Source organism: Molothrus ater, chromosome 15, assembly GCF_012460135.2.
Source record: "Molothrus ater isolate BHLD 08-10-18 breed brown headed cowbird chromosome 15, BPBGC_Mater_1.1, whole genome shotgun sequence".
Classification (NCBI taxonomy): Eukaryota; Metazoa; Chordata; class Aves; order Passeriformes; family Icteridae; genus Molothrus; species Molothrus ater.
This window is the reverse complement of record NC_050492.2, coordinates 12,861,866-12,888,867: the sequence shown is the minus strand read 5'-3', so window position 1 is coordinate 12,888,867 and position 27,002 is coordinate 12,861,866. Positions and strand designations below refer to the sequence as shown.

At 43.4% G+C, this 27,002-nt stretch overlaps 1 protein-coding gene across 3 annotated transcripts in view; it reads right to left on the bottom strand.

Moving 5' to 3' along the window:
• Window positions 1–27,002, bottom strand: part of GRIA1 (glutamate ionotropic receptor AMPA type subunit 1) — a 121,343-nt gene that overhangs the window by 16,381 nt on the left and 77,960 nt on the right. For all 3 annotated transcript variants that reach the window (XR_004981106.2, XM_036391517.1, XM_036391516.2), the window contains exons 8-13: window positions 24,737–24,841; window positions 22,537–22,647; window positions 21,367–21,573; window positions 19,233–19,603; window positions 2,930–3,128; window positions 2,184–2,431 (exon numbers count right to left, since the gene is read on the bottom strand). Coding sequence is in view for 2 of the 3 variants with exons in the window: in XM_036391517.1 (XP_036247410.1) it covers window positions 2,184–2,431; window positions 2,930–3,128; window positions 19,233–19,603; window positions 21,367–21,573; window positions 22,537–22,647; window positions 24,737–24,841 (1,241 nt within the window). In the remaining variant the exon portion in view is untranslated. The remainder of the gene's footprint in view (window positions 1–2,183; window positions 2,432–2,929; window positions 3,129–19,232; window positions 19,604–21,366; window positions 21,574–22,536; window positions 22,648–24,736; window positions 24,842–27,002) is intronic.

Here is a 27,002-nt window from a genome sequence, read left to right as displayed (position 1 = left end):
CTGATGATACAAGATAGACCTGGGTCACAAACCTCCTGCAATCCTGGCTCAGAGCCTTTGCTCTGTGGATGGGAGTGGGTGAAGATGGAGACTGAGTGGGAGGCAGGATGACTGTGCTGGGCAGACACCTCAGGGCTGTCCCCTTGCTCAGGGCAACCTCTCACGAGCAGGACCCCAGGGGGAGAACAGACACTACATGAGGACTGTAGGGAACTACTGAGATTAAAACAATTAAAACAACAGGAACAAAACAGACACAATGGGACAGAAAATGGACAGGAACTGTTCCAAAGAAACACCATCAGATGGAAAATCAAGCATTCCTCCTTTGCCATTAGGCCCATAAGATATTTGTTCTACATGCAGCCAGGATGAAAAAGAGGAAACAGAAAGAAATGTTAGAAATTTTTTGGAGTCATGCCTAGCAGAGGGATGTTTGGGGTTGCAAAAGTAAAATGATTGATGTGATTTTCATTCTTGTGGTCTATTTTTCTTAGAAGTATGAAAAATGGCTCTTTCACATGCCAATAATTACAAGACAGGTAGGATGTTCCTGTTTGTTTGTTTTTATAATATCAAAATTAGGATCCAAGACTGATATTTAAATAAGTAATTAATTAAATAGAATCATCCCTGTATCCTAATTTCCATATTTGCAAGACTGAAAACAAAGAGTTGAAGGTGTGCAACAGAAAGCATCTCAAAGCTGTGAGAATATGTCCACCTTCAGCTGGAGGTACCTGAGTCATTTCAGAGCCTGAACTGCACCGGATGCAAGAATTTCCTCTGGACCATGTGCACTGGTGGTGCAGGTTGTCACCTGCAGGGTGTCTCACCAGCTTCTCTAAAGGGACTACTGATATTGGAAGTGCTGAATCGAGTGTGAGCTGACCTAAGGACTGTAGTAATCAAAATCCTTGGGTCTTGTCCACTACCACTTGGTGCATCTTTGATTCTTTGGGCTGGCTTTGGCTTGGGCACTGTGTGACCAGACAGATCCTTCTGCAAATGGTCATCTGGTAATAATCTGGTTTCTAGAAATCCAGAGATCATGCATTAAATGTCTCTGCGTTGGGTCATGTTAACAAACAACTATAAGGCCACACACACACTTCTGGTCAATATGCTTTCATTAACAAATAACTCAGTAATGAAATACATTGGAGTATCATTCTGAGTACTTAATGCTACAGATCCTGAGATCTAATGGTTTGGTAATCTCATGGTTTGGTTTGGTAATCTCATGGTTTGGTTTGGTAATCTCATGGTTTACTAAACCATCGCAACTCATGTTCCTCATGATTGTAAGGGGAGGAATTGACATGGCTGCTGCCAAAAGGAACCACACTTCTGATGTGTCCAAGATCACAATACCAGTCTGTGGACTGTGGCAATGCTCTTCTGAGCAGGTCAGTTTTCATGATGGATGCTCATGTCCAGGAGTGCAGCTGTATGCAGTGCCCAGGCTCTGCTACCAACTCAGGCCTGGGTTTGTGCTCTTAAAGAGTTCTTTCTTTTAGAGGAAGGTCTCTGAAGATACTTCACAGGCCAATAGGCAAAGGCACATGGCAGCTGCAGGTCTGGGCCCAGAAATGCAGTGTTTGTACCCCTTTGGACTTGCTATAAATTTGGTGCTTGCTGGGATCTGAATTGACTCAGGCAATGAAAATGCCCACCCTTTGCAGGGCTTTTCAAGATGAACTTCCCACCTCTTCCAACCAGCATTTCGTTTTAGGAAACACCAAAATGCTTTCCCCATGAGAACTCCCTCTGCAAGCATGGATCCAAGCCAGGGTAATCCCATACTCTGCAAAGCTGTGCAGTTCACATGGCACAGGATGAGCGTCCCTTCTGGATAAAGCTCTGTGAAACCAATGGTTACACCACAGCAGCCCCCTGCCATCACCTCATACAGCAGACACATTCATAGCAAGTGGATCAGCCAGGATCCAGTTTCCAAATGCAGGGCTTGAAGAATTAGACACTCCCATTGCTGCTCAGTGGGAGCTGGGCATTTTACTTCCCTGCACATCCCACTGAGTGGTCACAACCCTTTTTTCCTCCACCTCCCCCACCTCCTTGCCCCAAGCTTTTGTGATTAACATGGCAATGGAGATTGAACTGTGTGCATACATTGATTTGCTGGGTGGTTTGGCAAAAGGAAGCAAACCCAAGCTACTTACCTGAGCGCAGAGCCCTTTGGCGTTGCAATACCATAGCCCTTGGAGTCCAAGTTACCTCCCACCTTCATGGTGTCGCAGGGCTTCCGCTGCTCGATGTACTCGTTCATGGTGGACTCCAGGAGGTAAGCATACTTCCCTTTGGACTTCCTCACCCGGATCATCCCCTCCTCCGTCGTCCTCACAAAAACGGAGGGCTCGGCTGACTTCATGTATGTCCACATCTTCTCAAACACTGCTATTTTGGATCGCTGCGTAGGACAGCAGAAACCCAACAGAAGCGTTAACGGAGGTTTGGGTGCCCCCTGACATTTCCAGCTTGGACTGAACACACACCCACACATCAAATGGGACAAGGAAGCCAAAAGGGGTAACAGGATGTTACCACTTCTGCACCAGAGCCCAGATCAATCTCTGATTTTCTGGCCCATATTCTCATACAGAGTGATTTTGCAGATCAAACCAAGGGCAAACCAAGCTGGAAATCTGGAGACAGTTTCATTTGGAGTTGGTCAGAGCAGGTCCTTGGTAACGTGGGGAGAGGCTCATGGATATTCCATATTTGTGTTCACAACTACAGAATATCACATGCACTGGAGTCACTGCCAATCTTCTGGCAGGCTGTAACATGGTGAGGGGAAGCAAGTGAAAAAAAACCAGACCTGAGCTGAGGATGAGAGAGGACGGACCTGGAGGACTTGCCAAACAAGAAGCTAAGAAAAACGTTTGCATTAAAGTTTCCTTTTTACCCTAAAAAATTCTTTAGTGGAGCCAGCTTCCAGGGTGCCATAGGCGATTTCTGTCTGCTTGGCCAAGTCCTCTGCGCTCTCGATGGGGGACACCATCCTCTCCACGGTGAGGAAGGCAGCCAGGTTAGCTGTGTAGGAGGATATGATGATCAAGGTGAAGAACCACCAGACGCCACCCACTATGCGGCCGGAGAGAGACCTGGGCACAGAGAGGAGAGTCAGGCAGGAGCAGGGGGAAGGTCTGAAAGGTGCAGCTTGTTCTTGCAGGCCCATCATTACCTGCCATTTACCCAAAGTCCCACTCTCCAGCTGCTTCCAAGGAAGCCAGAAGTCTGTCTCAGTTCCTAATTTGCTTTTAAAGGTGTTGATGTAATTAGAGTGGGGAACAAATGAATTCACAGTGAAAAAAAAAATTAGCAATAAACTGAGAGAATTTGCTTTGATTTTCAATTCCTTTCAGAGTACAATATTAATAATAAGACATGGAGATAATTATGAGAAAGTTTAGCTGGGCAGGGGGCAATGCCCATCAACAATGCCTCTGTTGAAGTCTCTGTTGTACCATGTACCCTGGCAGGAAGTAGCACCAGCATGGAAGCAGACCAGAAACACTGCCCAGCTGTGATCTTCTGGTGAGCTCCTCCACCGCCTGAAGTTTAAAAAAACAACCCCTGTGTTTTTCTGTAAGACATATTGAAGCTCAGAGAGGAGTTATGGTCTTAATGAATAATTTGCCTACTGACATTCTCTCTTTTGTATTCAGCAGATGGTTAGACAAGATGTTCATAATAATGCTTTAAAATCTAGGTGTTCTGTACTGTCTGCAATCAAATAGCCAATTAACTGTAACCATTTGATAGCTATAGAGGCAAATAAGTCAAGCAGGCATTAATATTAAAATCTTTTCAAATGTTTTTTAAGAGTGGAACAGGATTTTAGAATGATGTCAGCATTCAGGCATTCTGTCTTAATTATTTATATGCTCCTTCTCTAGATGCAGAGCGCTGTCCCAGACAGAAGGGAACATACAATGCTGTTTGATAAAGCCAGACAGCCTGGCTAAGGAGGACCTGCCTGTGAGAAACACCATTTATTCCTCAGCAGGGGACCATGTTTCAGCATTGTCTTTCTGCTGATCTGAGTCACTCTGCAGAAATATGGTTTATGGGATGGTAACAGAGATATCCCAGACCAGCTAAGGGCTAAAGTTAGGTGAGACAAATGTGAGCATCTTGCATCCCATCTGCAGAGGACACTCAGCCTGCAGGACTGTCAGCACATACAGCTTTACCATTTGTTTCATATTTGGAGAGGGACTAGGGAGGGAGGCAGCTATAGATTCAACTCACACATCTTCAGATTGATGAGGAAGAGGAAGAAAATTAGTCTGGATGATGTGTGCTCAGGGAAGGAAGCTCTCAGAAAAGGCACAGAGGCATTAAACAAAAGTAACCAGATAATGTCAAATACAACAATCTCTGCTGATGAAGGCCACTTTAAGCTGGCAAAATCCATTTGCATGGCAAATAATCACATTCATCTCCAGCTGCAAATTATAAGGCCTTTCCTTCCTGATGAAGCTGGGATATTTCTGCGACTGATTTCAATCCCTTCAGCTGCAGTCAGCCAGATTCCTGCCTCCAGACCCTCAACACAGATATTCACCACCAGCTAAGCCCAGGGGGCTGCCTGCACTCAGCTGCAGATGGTTTGTGCTTCCCAGCTTCACACCTGGCATTGACAGCATGGAGAAGTAACTTTGGGCTGCTGAGACTGGCAGGTAACAGGGAGGGCTGGGGGAAGAGGGAGAGGGGGCTGTTTCTTTCCCCAGGGAGACAGAAGGATGCAGGCAGGATTTGTGTGTCCATCATGGACTGGCTTCATCTGGGTTATCCCTGGTGCTGGTCATTCCTCCTCATGTCAGGAGGAGGGAAGTGCTCACTCTCACATGCTGTGGAGGAGGAGAGGAGGTCAGCAGCTTGCTGGGGCTGCCAGCATGGCAGGGGCCTCATGTGTGTGTGATGATTTGTTGTGACACTGCTAGTAGGCAATGTTTGCCCTCATTGCTGGATTGACTTGGAGCTGGAAGCTGTGAACCAAAAGTGCTGAAATGCACAGCAGAGAAAACACTGAGCCCATGGGATCTACAGGACGTGGCCCTTTTGCTCCATGGCTGTGCAGCACTTACCACAAGGGAGAGCGGGCAGTGATGGAGAATCTGGGAGGACAGAGCAGTTCAATAAACAATGTAGTGATAGTCATGATGAACACCACACCAGCAGATGTGATCCCCTGTGACACCCTGGCTCGGGAGCAGTGAACACAGGCTGAACAGAACAAGTTGGGTTTCTCTTGTCTGTTTAGACTGAGCCAATGCCTGCTTAAAATGGTAAGTGCTTGCAAAGGCAATATCTGTTACCACCTTGTTCTGCTTCTTCTGCAGACCCAGCAGATGAACAGCAGAACCTCCATCACAGGACGTATTTGCAAAGTGCCTTTTAATTTAGGAGATATTGTCTGATTTCTGACATGAGTGACTTCAACATTAGGGAGCTAAAGCCTGGTCAAAAACCAGTGGGAATTAGAATTTATGTTTATGCTCTAGTAAGAGCAGGCACAGAGGAGTAGATACATCTTGTACTTTGAAGTCACTGTGAGGTTTTGAAAGTCTCACTCTGGAGCTAGGTAACAAAAAATGACCTTGTATAACAGAAATGTTCTGCAGCTTGAGCCCTGGCTCAAGTCCTTTTCTCTTCACTAATGGGTGCTGTGGGGTTTAAATCCTCTTGCATGAGGATGTGTCCCTGTACCTGTTCAAGCATAACATGAAGGAATCAGCTCCCTGCTGAGTGGAAAGGAGTCACTAACTCAGCCCCTGCCGAGCTAGGCTGAGACTGAGCACCCTGGTTAGGACTTTAAAGATGTGCTAAGGTTCAGATATTTGGATCTATTTGACCTCTGGATTCATTCATGTTGATTATCATTGTAATTCTTGCAAATAGCAGGGTCTAAATAAAATTGGACTAAAATAAGTAAGGGTTAAGTGTAAGAGGCTTTCATGAATGGGGTGCAAAAAGGGGCAAAATATCTAAATAGACCAGACTGTACTTTTTCAACCTGTGCTATTTCTTCTGCACCTAGACTCTCCTACACAATCCAAAATAAGATATCTTGATTTCTTCTATCCCTGCCTGTGCTGTGTAAAATAACACACCCCCATTCTTGTCCCTGGCTTGGGATCCTGCCTGTGCCTCCCAGAACTGGCAAGAACAGGATGCTCCTTTCCATCATTACCCTTGCAGGAGTAAGTAGTAAATACTCTGCCCTCATTATCCACAGTGCACAATCTACTTAAAATTAGAGCTGGCTGGGAACCAAGATTTCAGGACCGTGGAAAACTCTGAAATTGTAAATAAAACCTTAATATTCTCATTTGGAATGCAAAGATAACGGCTGCAAATGTCCTCTAAAAGTAGCACTCTGAAAATGGTTGTTTTGGGTCTGTTCAAGCTTTGCTTTTTGCTATTACTTATAGTTTAATTTCTGAAAGACTAAATGGTATAATTTTAACATGGTAAACAATTTTGTTTCAGCTTTCTCTTACAAATAATTATCTTTTAGCATTTATAGTACATTATATCCTTACCTACTGCATATAAAATTTAAAAGATAATTCTGAAATGTGCTATTTTAAATCTGCCCAATAAAAATACTGCAGATGGCCAAGCCGAAAGTAATATTTTTGATTTTTTTACTTACATGACTTATTAAAAATCTTTCCTTGCAAAAATAACTGCATTTTGCCAGCGGAACACAGAAAGGAATTGTAAGTTCCCTTTGTTCCCAGGAAGGGATTTGTTCTAATATTTTAGCCTTAGCATTGATGGATCATGCAGAAATAGAAAATCATGCATCTATAATCTCATTTCTTAAAACAAAATGCATTCGTTGATCAAACAATTTTCTCTTTGATCTTATCCCTCATGGAAGGTAGGAAAAGCCAGCAGGAGTTTGCCTCTGCTTTGGCATCTATTAGAAGAGAACAATACATTTTTGCAAAAAAATATTAACAAGATCATCAGAAAATATACAGAATAAACCTCATTGGAAAACTGTTCAAGCACCATCTCAGTTTTTTCCCACTTCTCCCTTCCCCCCTCCCCAGATCCATTCCTTATGGAGAATTACACCTAAACTGACAGTGTTTTAATTAGAAGTGCAAATCTGGGATCCTGAAGCCATAGTTGCTTTGGGAGGATTTCCCAGATTTGCTGCTAAATTCAAGTCTAATAAAGGCTCACTTGCTCAACTGACATATTTGTCACTGAATGAATTTATGCAAAACTGTTGAAAGAAAAGCTCTTCTGTGCTTGTGCTACTGATTGTGGGTCAAATCTACTTCTGGTCTTCTACCCACACAGAGCCTCTGATCTCCAACACAGCTCTGTGAATTTGATACTGATCTAGACAATTCCATGGTTCTGCCTGAAATCTGACTCCGTAGTGGATTAATTGCAAGCATTTTGCACCAGTTTTGCTCTTATTTTAAGCAAATTTTCAGTATTAAACTCTGTCAATGTCAAGAGCTTTGCTTTTCCTCTGTGTCACAGACCATCTGGCATGGTTGGTGTCACCACTTTGCCTCCTGACACAAACCCCAGATTTGCTGAAAAGGCAAAGGAAGAAATTCAGTGTGGGGTCGTGGAGCTGGGATCAGCTCTGGGTGCATCCATCAAGTACAGAATGCAGAGCTCTAATCCTCTTACTCTCTGTTGTGCCATGGAGGGTTTTGAACGAGCTCACAACTGTTTGCCATAAAATTCGAGGGATCATAATGCAAGTTTCTCTGTTCATGCTGCATTACTAATTTTCTTGCCAAAGGAGTTTGCTTTTACTTGTTATTGAATCCTAGCTCCTGGTACAAGAGTTTGGAGCCCTGACTGCAGTGCTGGGTTTCAACATGCAGTGTCAGGGAAGCCCTTACAAATACAGAAGTAATAATGTTTTCCACTGATATTCTCATTTACTTCTCCCAGAGGTACAAATTCTTTCTTTATATCTCACAACTTTTCTACAGAGCTAAGAGCTGCACATTTTGGTTCCCTGTGGGTAACACTAACCAGGGAGGCAGGGTAAGGAAATTGAGGGTGCACAGGTACTGGGAAGCCCATGCTGGCTCTGTCCTCGTTTTTTTTTTTTTTTTTTTCTCTAATTCTTGTTAAAAAGAAAAGGAAAAAAAAATTTAGGGCTTCTTAACTTTTGCATATGGGCTGGAGATCTGCTCTTGTGATTTCAGGCAAACCCTGCCCGTCCATCTCACCCCAAAGCCAACGTGCTGGAAGGAGGCAGTATGGATTATGGAATCCCAGCTGAAGTGCCTATAAGAAGAGGCCTCGTGGATGCTCACAGTGTAAATATTGCATCAACTGAATGTGATCTCTGCAAACACACAGAATCTCCCAGATCCAATGGGGGGATGTATATCTGTGAGGCGTTAATTATAAATCATGGTTTATTTACTGTTTCTTTCTGCCTAAGCTAATGGCTTTGGACAGCAGTGTATGCTCTCTCTCCTACTGTTTCATCTCTTCTTTTGCAGAATATGTTGGCATTTTTTCCCCCTTCAATTTCCCTTTAATGGGCAAAACCTCATTCTAAAATGAGTTTTCCTGCTTAGTCAGAAATGCATCATGCCACTTGTGGTTCTCCACTCATTGGGCCCTGGATTACTGCAGTGCTAAGTATAAGCATGACTGCAGGAGCAGCTCCGTGCTGTTTTCCAGACATTCACTTAGCATTTTGACAGGCAAGAGGTGCCTAAGGCTAATCAGAGGACTAGCATCCAGGAGCTGGGTTTTTCTGTTCCTGTGAAGCCCTGCTACTTTATGGGATCCTGGATAGCTTACTCCATCTCTCTAATTTACTTCCCAGCTGTGGGAGAAGAGGATGAATCACACGTATGAACCTGTCCTGGGTGGGTGGCCTGAAGCAATGGCCACCAGGTGGAATTTACCTCTGAGCTGCTGCTTTGCCCAGTTCCCCTTCCTGAGACGCTGAATCCCAGCAGGCAGAGGCAGAATCAAATGGGCCCAGCCGTGCAGGGGTGATGTGTGCACTCCATAGCACTTGGCAGGTGCTGCCCTTGTGTGTCCCCAACGGACCCAAAATGATGCCTGTGCATCCTCAACAAGCACAACTCACCTGCTCAGCTAGAGGGGTGTTGGAAGCACTAGATGCCAAGCAAACTGGGACTGACATGGGCAGCAAGCCCTCTTGAACTTCAGCAGGACCCATAAAAATACTCCAACAGAGCAGGACTGCAGGACTGAGGTATCACTGCCATCCCTGCACAGCATCCCTGGCTGCTGAAATGAGATGTTTAACCCTAAAAATGCAGGATAACGGACTCAACTCTTCCAGAGGGCAGCTAAAACCAGTACAAATGCAGGGCCAGGATAAAGGGGTGAGGTGGGACCCTAAGAAAAAATAAGAGTGTAGCTGAAAGGCAGAGAGGTAGATCTGATCATCCTGTGAAGTACAGGCACAGTGTGCCTCTCCCTGTGGCAGACAGGCTGCTTCAAGGGATGGATGTTTAGATAGTGATTTGCTGAGAAACACGTGGTCACTTTGGGCTGCTTGGCAGCTCCAGAGAAAGGCAAAGTCATCCCTCTTCTGCTGTTTTGCCAGCAATCACTACAAGGATTAAAACCCCAATTCTTGTCATGCCTTTGAGCAAAAATTTCACTGTGAAAAAGGCTCTTCATGTATTTTTCTCACTCTGATGACATTTGTTCACTTTGCTGAGAAAAACTCACAAGGTGACAAGCATAAAATTTTGTCAGAAGCAGTTGCTGGAGAGCCCCAGGAGATTCATTATTCAGGAACTTCCTCAACCTCAGGTGGCCCCAAATTTAACAGCACTCATCCTTCTTTTTGAGCAACAGCCTATTGTGCCAATGTCCTTTACTGAGTTGCTGGATTCCATATGGTCTCCCACAGTCTCTTCTTCAAAGTCTACTTGATGAAAAAGCTGCTTTTTTTCCCCAAAAGATTTAATATGTTTTGGATTAAATGCCATCAGTTCTTCATTTTTCCAAGATCCTCTTTAGCCATCTACCTTTGCTCACACTAGAGCTCCATTTCTGAGACTTCTGGGCAATAATGCTACAATAACCTACTTCAGACTTCTTCCAGGGAGTCTTGCCTTGGTTCATTTTCCTTTATTTTTTTTCCTGTCTTTTGTCAGATTTCCCAATCTGATGAGAGACAGGCTTTGCTCTGGAAGGAGAGTATTTTCTGCCCTGGAAGATATTAACTTTGGCAATCTTTCCAAATATTCCCTTCATTTTATCTCTCATTTCTAATTTAAAATGTGATTCCTCACCAGGACCGTACAAGTTGGATTTTCTCTAGTTTCAGTTTGGAGCCTTTCTTTTTTGTACAGGGACATACTATATCTCTTGTAGAAGTGGTGAGGAATGAATCTGCTCTCCCCAGACAGTGTTTTTAGAAGAGTTTTATGTGCACAGGTGTGCCTGTGTTTTAACATTAAAACTCCCAAACTGTGAGGGGAAAACAAATTCAGGTTTTCTGCTCTCCCCTATTTCACCTGCCAAGATCCATTTGGTGATTTTTTAAATCTTTTTAAGGCTTCAGAAAGGCTGTTGAGATGAAAAGCTGCCCCCTCCCTCTGTTTTCCTCTCTGCAGCCTGAGATTTCTCTTCTTATTGCAAGCTTCAAGAAATGAGAGAAGAGAAAGTTCCTTCTATGGGAGAACATCCTGTGCACTTGGCTCCTGCAGCTGGACCCTCGTGGACTCTTCATCACATCTTATACACAGGGCACAAGTGCTTATTTTATTGCTTTTCCCTTTCACCACATGAGGACTCATCTCCTTCCCCTCTACTCCTCTGTTCACACACTCTCCTTCTATTACTCCTCGTCAGACTGAGTTGGGAGAATTCATTAGTGTATAAAACATGCTTTGAAGTTGTCCAAATAACGGTGATGTAACACTTTTGCACTTCTATAGACTCTTTTATCTGAAGATCAAAGTAGTAAGTTATGATTACCATGATTGGATTATTGCTGCTTAGCCTTTGGATCTGAGGGTAAGCAGCAACTCTTCTGGGTAGGCACTAATCAGAATTACTGCATGATTTTATTAAAGAGATTGAATGCCATCAAGTGTGCTGCTGCTGTTTAAGGAAAGGGCTGTGTGCACGAGCTCTGTGCCCTTTCCTGCCATCTGAGCATATGAATCAGCTGCTCTCCAGCTGCTCTCCAGCTGCTCCTTTGATCCATGTGGAAATGGAGGAAAGGCAAAGACAGATGGAAGACTTCAGAGGTGACACCAGGCTCTGCCCTCTCCAACTGCAGACCCTGCCCAAGCACATAAGGATTTTTGCCCCAATTTCTTAGCAAGATCCACATTTTGCCTTTCCCAGTTACTTGGCTTCCTCAAGCCTTTCACAATGGATAACACGGTAACGATGTTATCAACCCTAGCAACCCTATCCCAAGGCCATAACCGACAACACCTCAACTACCCCAAGCCTCTGGATAAGGATCCGCCGCCAATGACACTGAATAAACAAACACTACCAACATCCCCCCAAAATAAACCATAACAATCACCAAAGAGACAAAAGAGACCCCCCAAACTCACTGATCAACCACACCCTGCAACCGCTGCTACAACCAGCCCCAGCACCCCGTAGTAAGGGGAGGGGTTAGATGCAACTGCCAACCCCCCTAGAACAAAACACAGCCCTAAAAATAAAACAAATTCTATCATAAATTCCTACTCAGCCCCTCTCTGAGATTTATGGCCTGAAAAGCCATCATGTTACAAAATGTTACATCTGTCCTATTTCAATAAATTTGTCTTAACTGCTCACCATCTTGGGGTGTCACAATGGGAATTGCTCAGTGGACAAATGCATTCCTGAACTTTTCCTGAAAAAGGGGATACGGTGCTTCCCCAGTTACAAGGACAAGTAGTTGGGATGAAATCTGACACAAAAGCAGAATAGGCCCCATAAAAGCCAAATTCCATTGGAATAAAGGAAGGCCAGTGGAAGGCCAGCTGTGGGGGTGACACCAGCAAAGAGCAGCTGTGGATGCTTTTTGTGTTTCCTGAGCCAGAGCAATTTGAATCAAGGAGTCCAAAGCTCATTCAAATGCGTATCCAGTGAGTGTGCACATGGTATCTCAGTGCTGATAAAAGTAATGTACAGCATATGGAAGAGTTATTTAAACAGGGCTTCCCTGTGAAAACATGCTCAGGGCTTCCCATCTTAGCTACAATATTCTTTTGGAGTGCCAACATTAAAGCAGCGTGTGAGAAGCAGCCTTGCAGAGGACAGCACCTGAGGGAGGTGGAGGCCATTCAGCTCCTCACAACCCTTATTCTTTGACAAAAACACTTGGCAGTCGACCTAACTATTAGAGAGACACAACCACACTCAGTCCTGCCTGCAGAGCCCAGCTGAGCTGACTGCTCAGGAACAGCTCGTTATTGAGAGGAAAGGAAATGGGAAAAAGCCTGCTTCTCTCACTGACTGAAAATCAGCAAGTCTGAGGACAGCAGGGGGGTCCCTGGAGGCTCTGAGAGTCTCTTGCTGCTGTCAGGGAGGAGGTTCTGAGTGCCAGAACGCTGCCCTGGAAATATCAGTGCTCCTCACCATCCTGAGTCAGTGCCCAGCACTAGAAACACAAACAGCACCTTCCAGTTCCATGTCAGAGAACACAGAATGGTGTGGGTTGAAAGGGATTTTTAAGTCCATTTCATTCCAATCCTCTGCCATGGGACAACTTTCACAGGTTGCTCCAAGCTCCATCCAACCCGACCTTGAACATTTCCAGGGGTTGGGCAGCCACAGCTGCTCAGGGCAACCTGTGCCAGGGCCTCACCACCCTCACAGGCAAGAATTTCTTCCTAATATCTATTCCAAATCTACCCTCTTTTACATAAAACATCCCAAGATATTTTAAAAAAAGGGAAATGCACTTTACCCCCTGCTATTTTCAACTATGTTTTCAACGAAAAACATGAGAAACATTTATTTAGTCCTGAAGAAAGAAATTGCAAAAGTATTTTTAGGCTAATATATCTGCTTTTAGATGAAGTGTTTGATGACTTATTTTAAACACAGCTGGTGGATTAGTGAATCTGTCACTCAATGGGAGGAGTTTCAGCAAATTTCTTGCTGTCCCCCAGCAACCTCAATGCCAAAGGCCCAAAGTCAGAACTGTGGGAGAGTGATTAAATATGCCTGAAAGGAAAAGCATCCTGAGGAAGTAGCTTACAGGTCAGTGGAGGAAGCATTCATTACCTCTGCAGCATTTAGACATTTTCAGATGGCAGAGTGTGCAAATTCAAAAGACGAATTTTTCCTTTACAGAACAAATTGCATCGTTCCAACAATGCTTTCTCAGTTGGTTATTTCCTCTTTCTTTCCAAATGAAAAAAAAAGGACAGCAAGGATGATTATTTTAAAAGAATTTCCATTTTCCCCTGGCTGCCACGCTCTGGTTGCCATGGAAGTGCACAGACTCCAAAGGGGACTGTTCAGTTGGATATTGTGCAATTCGTCAAGCTGTTCCTCTGGTGAGTAACTTTCCCTGGTTAAGTGCGTTTTAGAAATAAGTGGTCATCAGTTCCTGGTGATTTGCAAGTGCTGCTGTTACCTGTGACCTGACTTTGCTCTCCCTGGACATAATTAACTCTGCCAGGTAGAGATAATTGCAACATCATTTGCAATCACTTTTAGAAGGCAAAGAGACTTTTCCAGAAGTCAAAGTCCTGATTTTCTTACTTTTATTCTCAAAGAAAGCCAGCTCACCACTTCAAGCAAACCAGCAGAAATGAATGAACCTGAGCTTTGTCCCCACAGAATCATCAAGGCTGGTAAAGCCCTCTGAGATCAGAATTCAACCATTACCAGAGCACTGCCATTAAAATTCACCATTAAACCACATCCCCAGGTGCCACATGCACATGCATTTTGAACACTTCCAGGGATGGCAATTCCACCACTTCCCTGGGCAGCCTGTTCCAATGCCTGACCACCATTCCAGTGATTTTTCCTAAACTTCAATTTAAATCTCCCCTGGTGCAATTTGAGGCCATTTTCAAGGCAGATGCTTGGAGTGTCAGAGAAGACACTTACTGAAATCAAGAAGAGTCATCAGATAAATACCCCTGCTCAGCCTTCTTTTCAGGAAGGAATTAAATTCCTTTTGATTGCTAAATGCAGCTGGTTCTAATTTCTCTAATGCTAAATTTTTAGCAAAATAAGTAAGTACCCTGCAAATGTAAGTTTACAAAGGATGGAACAGAAATAATTTCCTTGAAAAAAATCCAAATCAAACCTCTCACAAAAAAAACCCAAAACCAACCCCCTCCCCAAAAAATCCAAAAAACCAAACAAAAACCCCCACAACTTTTCTTTTTGTTGTTCTAATCAATTTCTGATTTAGATTTTGCTCAAAAACTGGCTAAACCCTTTCAGTATTGGGAAGATCTTGATGAAATTTAAAATGCTGCTGCCTTTCAAACTCTGAAGTCTACCTGTGATTTTTTTCAATTGGGCTAAAAAGAAATGTAAATAAACAGAAAAAAAAAAAAAAGCAGAGGAAAATGCTCAGCATTAATTACCGGTGTACATGATAAATACCTGGTTTGCTGTTCCCCAGACAAACCACTCTGATGGAGTGCAGCAGAGAGCCTGAGGAGGAGCAGGGAACACGAGCACACAGCACAGATCAGCCAGGGCACTGTTCCCATCTCACAAAAAACAAATAACCATGTCCACAAGATGCCTATAAATAATAGATTGTATCTATTGACTGGAGAGCAGCCAGCATCTGTCTCTCTCCTTCCTGCCTGGGAGTGCAGCCATTCATCATCTCTGCCAGCAAAGCTCCCTGCTCAGCACACCCAGCCATGGTCCCTGCCTGGCACTGCCCACTGCACCCTGCAAAGCCTCTGCAGGCCAGGGAAAACCCTGTTGGCTCTTTGTCCCAAAACAGCTGCAGGGTGGATGGTACCCTGAGCAATGTCTCCTTGCCCACATTGAACCCCACAGTCTTTAGGGCACACTAAACAACATCCTCTGAATCACCATTTTAAAGTGTGGTTTTATTTTGCTTTGAAATGGGAAATGAGAATTATTCCATCATTGTTATTTTAATGTTGGTCTGACCTGAGCATTTTCCAGCTGTGGTCCCACCTTGCACAGAGGCTCTCCCTGCTCAGGCAGCCCTGCTGATGCTCCCAAAATGTCCCCTGTTCAGGCTGGCTCAAATACAGATGGGATGAAAGCTTCATCCACCATTTCACTCCCAGCACAGGCTGACCACAACATCTCCAGCTCTGTTCTCTATGAGACAGATTATAATGAGTGATTTCAAGCTCTGCTGTCCAGTTATCATGACAAGATACTCTAGTGTGCCATGAGTGTGCATTTCCCTTCTAATCACAGTAGATTTTGATCTGAATTCAGAATATGTATCCTTTTTGTTTCAACAGTAAAGAGAGGCTCCAAGAAGTGGAGCTAATTTTTAGAGATCTTTATTTAATTTTCCTCTGGCAAGGCACAAATAATGTCTGCATTCACCAGGTGATATTGTGTGATATTTATCCACCTGCCAAACCTGACATGGGACAAGGTTCCTGCAGTCAACTCAGCTGAGAGTAACTGTCTATTCTGTCTCATGGTATTTTCAAGTGAAGAATAAATGCCTTTCTGGAAGATCTGTTTTAACCAAATGTATTTCATTTTAGTCAAACATAAATTTTCTGAGTCAGAGGAAGAATAACTGGATTAAATTTAATAGTCTCCAATATACAAGAAGTCACTTTTGGGCTCAAACCATATGAAGCAACATATTTTGTGATAACAAAAAACAGAAGATCAAGATAGGAAGCTGACAAGAGATGCTATTTTGCTCCCTATTTTTCCATCCTTTTCACAACAGTCAAATTATTTATTTTGCAGAAAATGATGGAGAAGATGAAAAATTCTGATGCCTTGTTTTGCTGCAGAGGAGGTTGGGAAGCCCAAGCCTCCTCTCAGTCTCCTTCTCAAAGGCCTCAGCTCCATCCTAAGTGAGGAATGGCAGCAACGTGCTGGACTTTAGCAAGGTCCTACCCCCCACAGCTGCTACACACTGGTTATTTTAAGCTCTGAAGACAATTTATCAAATTACAGTTCTGAAAATGGTACAATGTGAGTCATATTTACTTCACATTTTTCTTTCCGCAGGCTCTCGCTATTGGCTGTGGGTTATTTATTACCTCTGATGCCTGCTCTGAGAAGCTCCTTTCTGGGTCTGTATATCACCTTTAATGAGTGCTTTTGCAATTTCATGACCGTTTTCTGAAGCTAAGGTGGCACTTAGCAAAGCCTAATGGTTTATGGCCCATTTCAGAGTCACTGATTCCTGCCTGTCCCTGTGGAGCCGTGCACAGCTCCCAGCTGCTGCTTCTCCCTGACCCTGCTGGGTACCAGCCCCTGCTTTGAAAGCTTTAAGGGCAACAACAGGGGCTGTCTCACCTCAACCAGGACAAATTAGTCCTGGTAGGGACTGTTCCACACCCAGTGGGGTCAGTGATGGTGCAGAAGGTGGGCACACACTCCAGTGGGAAATGTCCAAGAGCTCTCAGCCCCCTTGGTTTGAAGCCACGCATTTACCATGGAGTCATTCCTGGATGGATTCCCTGCTCATGCTCATGTTTCAGCATCCAAAGGCACAACACAGACTGCCACCAGCTCCAGCTGGGACTCTCCAGGACTGGTTACTGCCTGCCCTTTGTCACATTCACCCAGTTGATGCCGACACATGAAGGATTCAGAGCTTCAGCTGGCCTCTTGCAAAGAGGCTCTGAGCAGGTAACCCACAGCTCTGCTCTCTCTTGGCCATCCACAGGTCACCAAATTCACAGTGTGTCTTTAAAGTCCTTGGTAGGTTGTCCCCAGTGTACTTAAAAGCCTGTTTAAAGCTCTGTCTAATAAGACTGTCCTTAAAAAGGACAACACTTTCCTTCAAAAGCAAGTTTTTGTCTCTTTGGGGCACTGAAATTCCCGGGGGACTGGTCTGAGACTGAGGAATGCACATTTACAAGAGCAAGTTATTGCTGCAAACCTCACCACCTGCTGTGCTGAGTGATATGTCTGTGGTTTTGATCTTAGTCTTTTTTTTTAATGATAAATACATAGTGGCATATGCACTTAAAACAAGCACGATCTGGAAAAAATAACAAACAAACCTTCAGACAAATTTCCCCTGGTCCTTTCCAAAACAAAACTGAAATAAACAACCCAAAAACCTCTACAAAAACAAAATACACCCCTGCACTTGTTCCTTTCTGCTGGGGAGAGAATGACAGAACAGATGTATAACAGAAGCTATTTATGTTGGTTAATGCATTACTTGGAGATGCTGAGAGATAGTAGAGATAAGTTTAGAAGCAAGCACATAGGAAATATATTAGAATAGAGCAGATATCCCCACCTGCCCACAGTGTCATTCTACCAAGTGTTCATTTCTAAGTGATGTGTCACAGAAATCCTGCACTGGGTTCGTGTGAAAAATACATGTGAAACAGGGAGCGGGCTCAGAGCCTTTCTGCACAACAACATCCTACAGAAATTCTCACTCTTCTGCTTCCTCCTGGCTTTCACATCACACAGAAATATCCCTCTCCCCTTACAACCATCTCAAGGAGCTGTACTCAGAGTACTGGGAGTTATAATAATTCCTGTATTTAATTTTTAAGTTTTTATCATCTTGCCAATACTTGTAGCAGTCAGAAACTGCTCTTGTGTTCCATGGGAAAATATTGGTTTCAATGAAATTGTAATTTTCATTATCAGGATGATTAAATCAACCAACATTAAAATAACAATGTTGGAATAATTCTCATTTCCCATTTCAAAGCAAAATAAAATCACACTTTGAAATGGTGATTCAAAGGATGTTGTTTAGCTGGGGCAAATCTTGTTAGCTGGATCAAACCCACTGATCTTTCCCTGACACTTTTTATTAAACATGTCACCAAATTTGCTATTCCTCAAAGCCTCAGCTTTTCACCTCTCCCTGCTCCTCCTTGGATCAGAAACCACCTATTGAAATGGCCTCAAAGGAAGACATTTTATGTCCTAAATAAAAATAGTGACAAAAACAACAATGAGAATAAAAAGTCACAATAACCTCATCCTAATGCATGGGGCTGGTTACAAGACAGCAATAAAATTGAAATTCCCTTTGCTGGGAAGACTTTCTGGATTCTCTGCCTGGCCTCCTACTAATCAATGATCAGATAATAAAACATATTCATAAAGGCTGTCACTATCAAAGTGCCCTGCAGGCTGTTATTTCCCTGCTATCACAAGCTCATTAACATTTGGATAAATTTGCATCTGATAGCCAAAAAGCTGGTGCTCAGTCTTCCCTGCCATCCCAGGGGAGCTGTGCTGAGCTGCACGGAGTTATCTCCCTTGTCCATGGAGCTGTGCCTCCTTCTCATCCCCTGAGCTTTGATGCCACCACAGCAGGCTGGAAACCAACCTCTGCCCACTGTCTTCACCCATAAGATGGGTATTTCTGGATGAAACTTTGAAGAGAAGAGAGACAAAGCCTCCAAAAGGAAGTAAAAATTATCCAAGTAAATCACAAGAGTCATTCAACCAAAAAGTTTCTTTAGGAATACTTTGGTCCTACTGAACTTTCAGGCAGCAGAACTGTTGGCTGAAATGGAAAGCAGAATGAAACTTGGTCTTTCACTAACCTTTTTAAAGGCCAGTAACAATTAAGCCACTCATTGTGCTCCATAATGTTTGGCACAGACCATATAACATTTCAGCACCTACTATAATACAGCACCTACCTAAAACAGCACCAACTGTATTATTTCTCCCTAGCTTGCTGGAAGTTTTTAATCTTCCCTATAATGCTAGAATAATCTTATTTCTACTAGCAACAAAATAAATGACTGACAAAATTTGATTGCAATTGGGTGGCTTTAGGAAAGCTTGTTATAATTTCTGTAAATTCCCTCAAAATAGCTCCCCAAGAAAAATTTAAATGGCATTTTCATGGTGTCAAGTTTGACATCCCAAGTTCACAGCTGTGAGAACCTGTGAACCTTTGGATCCTTTCTGAGTCTGTAACTGATTCACAAAACTACACTTTGGTTCAGGAAGGGAGGTCAAAGTAGAACATGTTCAGCTTCAAAGCACGCAGAAAGATTAAACCATGAGAACTGGAAGAAGGTTCATTGGGGAAGGCAACCCACCTTGGAGAAATATCACATCCTTGCTGCATGAAAGCTCCTAGGGAGAACCAGAGGCTGTTGAATATCCCAAACTCATTTGTCTGGTCATTGGCTGGCTGGTCCCGTCCTTCCTCGTACTCCTCAGTGTGCCACTCGTAGGGGCTGAAGCGACTCACCAGGAAGAGGACAACACTCACTCCAATGTAGGCAAAAACAATGCACATCCATATCTCATAGGCCAAAGGATCCAGAAAGGAAAAAACTCCTGGTTTGGACTTTTGAGGTTTTTTTATCATTATTGATATACCTAAACTCATGAAGGGTTTGGAAAAGTCTATAACTTCTTCTCGAACCAGGGTGATGGTTAATGGTGCCACAGCCACATCTGCCCTCTGAAAAAGGAGACAGAAAAGAGATTTTCAGACTGGGAATAAAATGTATCTTCTAACTGCAGTGTATGATCCTTTGATCTCTGTTTAACCTCGTTATCTCAGAAGAAATCAGACAAAACCAATTCCAAGAAAAAGGTTAAAAAGGAGAAGCCCATAATATTGGTGGATTATTTCCATTTTATCGCTACTGATTACCAGATCTGTTTTGAAATCACAGCACTTTCTTTTTGCAGCCACCCAGCTCTTCTCATCTGATTTATCCACTGATGTCACAATATGATGAAGATGATTTTCTCTAAAAGAGCTTTATCATCCAGACATCAAAAGAGGCAAGGAAAGGCCAATCTCCTGAAAAAGGATGTCAGGATGTTTACTTCCATCAGGAACTGTCTTTTGATTGCAAAACTGATGCAGGAGAAGAGGAAAAATGTTCTAGCAACACTGATATGCACTCTCCACTAATTTTGCAGTCCATCTTGAAAATGGAGAGGGAGATACATTGAAATGGCTGGCAGCATTTACAGTGGAGCTACCATCAGGAAGCAGAGCATCCCCACTCCAACACAGTCTCACATGGATTTGAGGACTGATGCTCCCTGCATGATTTCCCTGGTAGGGAAAGGGAAATTAAACTCCTCTGTCTGAGGGATGACCTAAACATCACAGAGCATTAACTATCACACCAAACCAGGTTTAAAAGTGTGGGGTGCAGGCATACATCCCTGATGATGGAAATGAATGGCTGGACAGAAAGTAATCTCATCCTTCCATTCACCACTCATGTGCTGAGTGTTTGAAATTTTTTTCTTCTTTCATCCTGCCATTACCATGCAAATCTAAAACAGAGTAAAATTTGGAGATTCTACCCATGGGAAAGTATGACCTTTCAATACCTGTTCTTCTGAAAATGTAAAGAAAAAGATTCTTGGAACTGTTGAAAGAAAACGTTTTGACATTTCCATAGGCGCAGAATGTGTCGTCTCTCTCCTAAATTAAAACATTTCACTTGGGCTGATTGTTTGAGCTGCACTCCTCTGGAGAGCTCAGGCTGAGAGTGGGCAGAACTCCTTCTTGTTGGGATCTTTAGCTGGTCAGACTGACCCCAAGAAAAGTTAGAAAGTCTCTTTTCCCAGCCTGGCGCTTGAAGAAGGAGTCAGAGCTCTTAATTTCTCAGTCTCAAGGTTGTTTATTGCATCTTATCTATAAAAAATTTTCTCCTGCCCTGCTGAGGTCTGTCCAGCAGGACAGTTCCAGGCACTCTACTTGCCCCCGGGGTGGTGTTGTGTCTTTATACTAAAAACTACCTGTACAAATGTTTACAATTACTTCCCAATACCTACCACTTATGTTAGACAGTGAGCCTCTACTCTAAACCAATCTGTAAGTGCCACCATCACAGCAGAAGATGGAGGCCAAGAAGAAGAAGAAGGAGAAAGGCTGGACACACCCAGATTCCTCCATCTTGCCTCCTGAACCCCCATACCAAAAACCCCAAAAATCTACCTTTCCACCCCATGATAACTTCACTAATATTCTACCTAAACTGTTGAGGCTTGCTGATCTTCATCTAAGGTTGGTAATTTGCTCCACGGGTCATAATCAATCCCACAGGTGTTTTGGGCTCTGTGCCAGGGCTTCTGAGCCCCCTGGCAGGGGCCCTGGCCATCCTGCACTGCCAGAGGGATGTTCTGGGTTCCCACACCTTCTCCCTCTGGAATGTGATCCCAGCTGCCAGGAGCTAACTGTGGAGGTTGGAAACTCACCCCATAGACGAGCTCTCCCACCATGCCGTTCCAGGTCTTGGTGTCGGGGTCCCGCGCGCCGTACTTGCCGTCGCGCACGATCTCCAGCCGGTAGTGGTAGCCCACGTGCTTGGCAATCTCAGCAGCCAGCTCCACGCAGTAGCCCTCGTACCTCTCGTTGCCCTCAAACTGGTTGGCATTCTTCTTGAGCATCACGTACGGGTCCTCCTGGCACACAGAGGAGCAGCATTGAGCCCCACACCTCGTCCCCGATGTGCACACCAGATTTTGGTCGCCCTGCTAAGCTCTGGCTTTGTGTTGCTGTGCCAACACACGCAGCCAACACACCGTGGGCTTATTCTAGAAGGTACAAAGTCTGATTTGTTTTTTATTGTGGCATATTCTTTTTATTCATGCGGAATCTGCGTGCAGCTCCTGCAGTGATGGACCTGAGGGGAATGGAGTAGCTGGCAGGATTTGGGCAACAACCTTTCAGTGTAGTTCTGTAAGGGGTATTTAATGTATCTGAGCTGTGAAATTTTAAAGGCATGCCTGCCTGTGTGGGCACAGAGAGAATCAACTCTGCTGGACAGGAGAGAGCCTTAAAGTGTTTAACTCAGTTTGGGTATTGTGCCTTCTCTGCAGACTCCCAGTAAGCAATCAACAAACAAATTAGTAATATTTCACGTTTCTGCAGGGTAAGTGTATACAATGACACAATACATGATACCATACATTGTGGGCTACCTATTATTCCTTCATGATTACAGTGGAGATTTGCTTTTAAAGCAATGATTCATCCTCTCTGAACAAAAACAGCTTATCCTTCCCAAAACTGCAGCCCCCATTCTGTGGGATAAATACAAACCATAGGTACAATGCTCCTGATTTGCCTGTGTTGATGCCTCTACTATCTTGTCATAATCTTTTGTATTTTCTACACTTAAGCATGAGAGCTCTTTAATACCGATTTAATTAGCCACAGCAATTTGCAGATACCTTTATGGAGCTGGCAGGAAACAGTAAGTGCTATTATTGTTGTTGTTATTATTATCATTATCATCATTATTATTATTATTGCTATTATAAAAATGATATAATACAAAGAAGGGCTCATGAGTGGGAAGAGGGAGCCTGCATATCAGGGAGATGTGGGAGAGGGAGAGCTGGGATGGAAGTCATGGCACTTACCAGGATAGTTGTGACTATGTAGGTCCTGTTCTGCAGGCTCGTAGACTCGTTGCCACTTTGAGTATCTACAGCAATTGGGACCAGCTTCTCATCTTCGTTCCAATAACCAATCTGCCCAATACAAAACCAGGATTAATATGACTTCGGAATATTGGCCAAGGTACAGTAACAGGGTCATCCAAACCAGATCAGCCTTCTCTGCATGTTCATACCCAGCCAGAAATCTCCTCTCCTGATTTTTCATGTCTTTGATGAGGGGGATGGGGAAATTCCCCATCCCACTGTGCCTCCAGCCTGAAAACAATAATGTGCATGATATGCTACAGTAGCACAGTGCTTGTATGCATGCAAAAACATTTATCACATTGTACTGGAGATTATTGCCATTCCCACAAAGAAAGTTCACACTTTGCCTGTGTGACTTCCAAAATTATTCTAATGGTGAGCTTGTCTGCTGCAGGTGCAGGTGCTAGAGGGTGATGAAAAATTATCCTGCAGCTGAAAGCTTGCATGAATACAGGAGTGACTCTTGGGACATCTTGAGACAACAGGACAAAAAATCAAGTCAGAACTTCCCCCTCCCATTCCTGTGCCAGTGTCAAAAAGTTTGGGGTTATGAATAAACTGAACACTTATAAAGGGAAAAATTCTAAGGTTAAATTCTGCTTAATAATAATCAGGGATTTGGGCAGCTCTATCACTCCTTGCAGGTAAAGCAGAGTGCCAGCAAATATCTCTAGGAAGATCATGGTTGAGGTTATCCACTTGGAGGGCTTGATTTTATAAGAGGTTTTCCATCACCTCATGTAAGTATGAAGCTGCCTCAGCTCTGCTCATATGAAAGGAATTTCTTATCATAAATGGGAAAAGGTATTAACCAGGGCATGACCAGGAACAAGCTAATGGCAGATTAGAGATCATGACAGCTGAGGAGAAAAAAAATCTCTGCAGGCTTCTAATCACTCTTCATTGCACAGACAAAATGAATGGAAAGTGAGGAAAGGGCTTTCAAAGCTCTGCCCTAGGGCAACAAAAGTGGAGACATGGATGTTTGCTTTGCACCTCTCACCCGGTGGATCTAAAATACAATATGCATGTAGATGTCTTCCAAACAAATATTATTTCTGATGGTAAATACATAGAAAAATCAATACACTCAGCCACTCAATTTCATCTCCTCTAGACTCTCTCCAGACTGCCAACTTATTGAAGTTCAGAGACCCAAAATGGGCATGATGCTGCCTTTGTCCTCTTATGAATACTTGCAGTGGAGGACGACTGCTTTGTACATCTTCAAAATCACATTTATTTTATTTGTCAAAGAAAATTTGCCTTTTTTCACTAGATTGTGGGGGGCTTTGATCTCACACCTGCTGCTCTCATGTGCAAGTATAAATTTGAGATAGGGGCTGTAAATATGGAACTTTCATTATTTACATTTTTCTTAGTTTCAAACAAGTTTTTTATCTTTCAAGGGACTGAGGAGATGCAGAGAATGCCCCTTTCCAAAATACGTAGTAACTCTCCTTTATCAAGGAATAACTGAGTTATTCTCTTTTCTTCAAATACATGGTATCTAAAGTGGGACATAAGCACCTAGAGTCAGATTTTCAAAAGGATTCATGTTTCAAGGGCTTGGCATCTCTGAATAAGGCCAGATTTTTCAAAGAGCCTGGGATATAGAAAGGGATCAAGACTTCAGAAGAGCACAAAGGTCTGTGTAGCTATTGGGATGTGGTTAGTGCTAAAGCTTTTGTCACTTCAAGGAGAACAGAATTAGGTCAACATAAAGGGTTCACTTACAATGGTTGGGGCAAACAGCTTCTGCCTGGCTCTGCCTTTGTTTATCCTTGGAAAAGTGGAAGGGCAAAGCCAGACCTAGAGCTGGGCCTGCACCAACACACAGTGCCAATAGCAAAGGTGAGCTGACCAAGTTTTTTAGCATTCTGGAAATTTTTTGTCACACCTGAGATGCCCTTGTTGCTCTTGATAACACCTTCCAAATGTTGTAATATTTTTAGCAACATACCACGAGTCCTCCCTAGTGCTTGGCTTTGCTCATGCCTAGAGCTGGGAATGCCCTTGTTGTTTGTCCACAAACAAACTTTCATGAACAGGAATCCCTGCTGAGACCCAACCACACTGCCCCTCAAACATGGGCTGGAACCTGACACAGGATGTTGGTCACTCCCTGTTTTACCTTTCTGATCCCATCGTGCTTCATCTCAATCACATGGAGGGTGTAGTTGGTCCTACGTCCTTTCTCATTAAACTGAACGTTGCCAGACAATCCTTCAAAATGGACCTTAAATACATAAATAGCAATGAAGACAGCAAATTGGTCAGCTTCTCATGCCGTGGTGATTCAGCAGCAGTGAGAGGGGAGGGGAAGAAGGGTGCTGAGTGCAGTCATTACTCTCAATTCCATGCAGGGGAGGCAGCATATCTGCTTGAAACTGGTTTGTCACTAAGGCTCACTCTCTACAGCATGCCTGGCCATGGGCACAGCCATCCTCTTAGCTGACTCTTTAATTTAAAAACCCTTTATCTTAAAACTCAGTGGTTTAAAACATAGAGCAGCCTAAGAGCTACATCACCAATGTGGGCCCATCACCTCTTGGGATGTGACAGTGAGGTAAATCAGCTCTGAACTCCTTGAGTTTGCAGGGTTTTGTATTTTCTAAATCTGACCTGGAGTCGGGATTTGGTAAAGAATTTGTCAGCTCAAATCAGGAACTGTAAATCAGGAGGAAATATGAAACCATGGCCACAGCTCCCAGCCATTATTTTTGTATAGAGAGGAGTCTGTAAGTTATCAAGCAAATTTAATTACCTCTGCACCAGATTAATAAAATCCAACAATTTAGTATTGACATTTGCATAGGAACCTTTGAACAGTAAATCTCTGCTGATAATGCAGCTGAGTTGAAGTGATGCTCACATCGCATCCCACATCCTGAACTTCCCTTGCTGCAAAAGTGCCCAGCCTGAAATGGAGAAGGGCCCCTGACTGGAGTCACACACTCTCTGGGGACCAGGAAAATGGGAAAAAGAGTGCAGACTTGGGTTTCTATGGAGACCACCCAGAGAAGTGCTCTTTTTCTGCCTTTCCACTTGCTTTGGACAAACCTCTTGTCCCTGCAACTGAAGTCTTTCCACATGCAAAATGGGGACATTTAGGTATTTAACAGCCTTTTAAAATACCCTGAGATCCTCAGAATAAAGACTCATGGTGAAGAAATGAGGCTGTATCATTACAGAGGCAATCTGTTGTTAATCTGGTTAAGCCGTGTTTGTTTTCCAGCTGTTACAACAAAGGTTTGTCATGAAAATGAACATCTGCCAGCATTTTCTGAAGCTGTTTCAAATCAAGAGGTATTCCTGGTGACATTTGGACAAACATGCTTTTCCCTTTTCACAAGACACAACATGCTCATAAAAAATAGATGTGCTGAAAAAGCACCATTGTCTTAAGCACTCCCAAGCCTGCTTTTTTTCATGTCTCCTTTGGTTTTCCTTTCAGGTTCTGACCAATTCTGAAGCTCAGGTCACAGGTGCTTGTGCTTTGTAGCTTTGTATGCACTAAAAGGCAGGTTTACAGCATCAATTTCTTCTACCTGAGTGAATGAAATCTTAATCCTGTGATATCCATGTGTCACTGAAATGCAAAAGGGATCTCTGCTATTCATGCTGCAGGAGGCAGCACAACTTTTCTGGCATTCACCATCCTCTGAAGGTAAATGCAAAATACAAAAATGCAATGCAAAATGCAAAAAAATGCACTGCAAAATGCAAAGTGCAGTGCAAAGTACAGTGAGGACTGACTTCAACAGTGCTAAGCACTACTCAAGCCAACTGGAGACATTTAAGCACATTTGTGTGTAAGACATGGATGGGCATGTTGCTCTTTGCTGGGACATCTGGAGCAGAAGGATGCTGTTGTGGCCTTCTGTTTTACAGGGTTAGTCAGCAGTTAGGGACTGGCTTTCTGCTTATTAGATGTGCTGACCACATAATGATAAAAAAAGAATTTGTTTGAAATTATCATAACCTTTTCAAAATAAAATTGAAACCTTAGTGTAGTGGTTTTAAGCAATATTTTGTGGGCTTTTTTCCTGCAAAAAAAGGAAAAAAAGGTAATTATCTTTAATAAAAATATATATTCTCCTTGATCATGCCAGATTTCTGTTTTTAAGAAAATGAAGAATTCTTCATAATTCTTTTCATCTTTGTTCCTGCCATCCATGAATCCTTGTTAGGTGGGGGTCAGTCTATTTCCCCAGACAGAACAACAGGACAAGAGGAAATGGCCTCGAGTTGTGTCAGGGGAGGTTTAGATTGGCCATTAGGAAAAAAACTTCCTCTCCAAAAGGTTGTCAAGCATTGGATGGGCTGTCCAGGGAGATAAGTGGTGGAGTCACCATTTCTGGAGGGATTTAAAAGATGTGTGGATGTGGCAGTGCTGG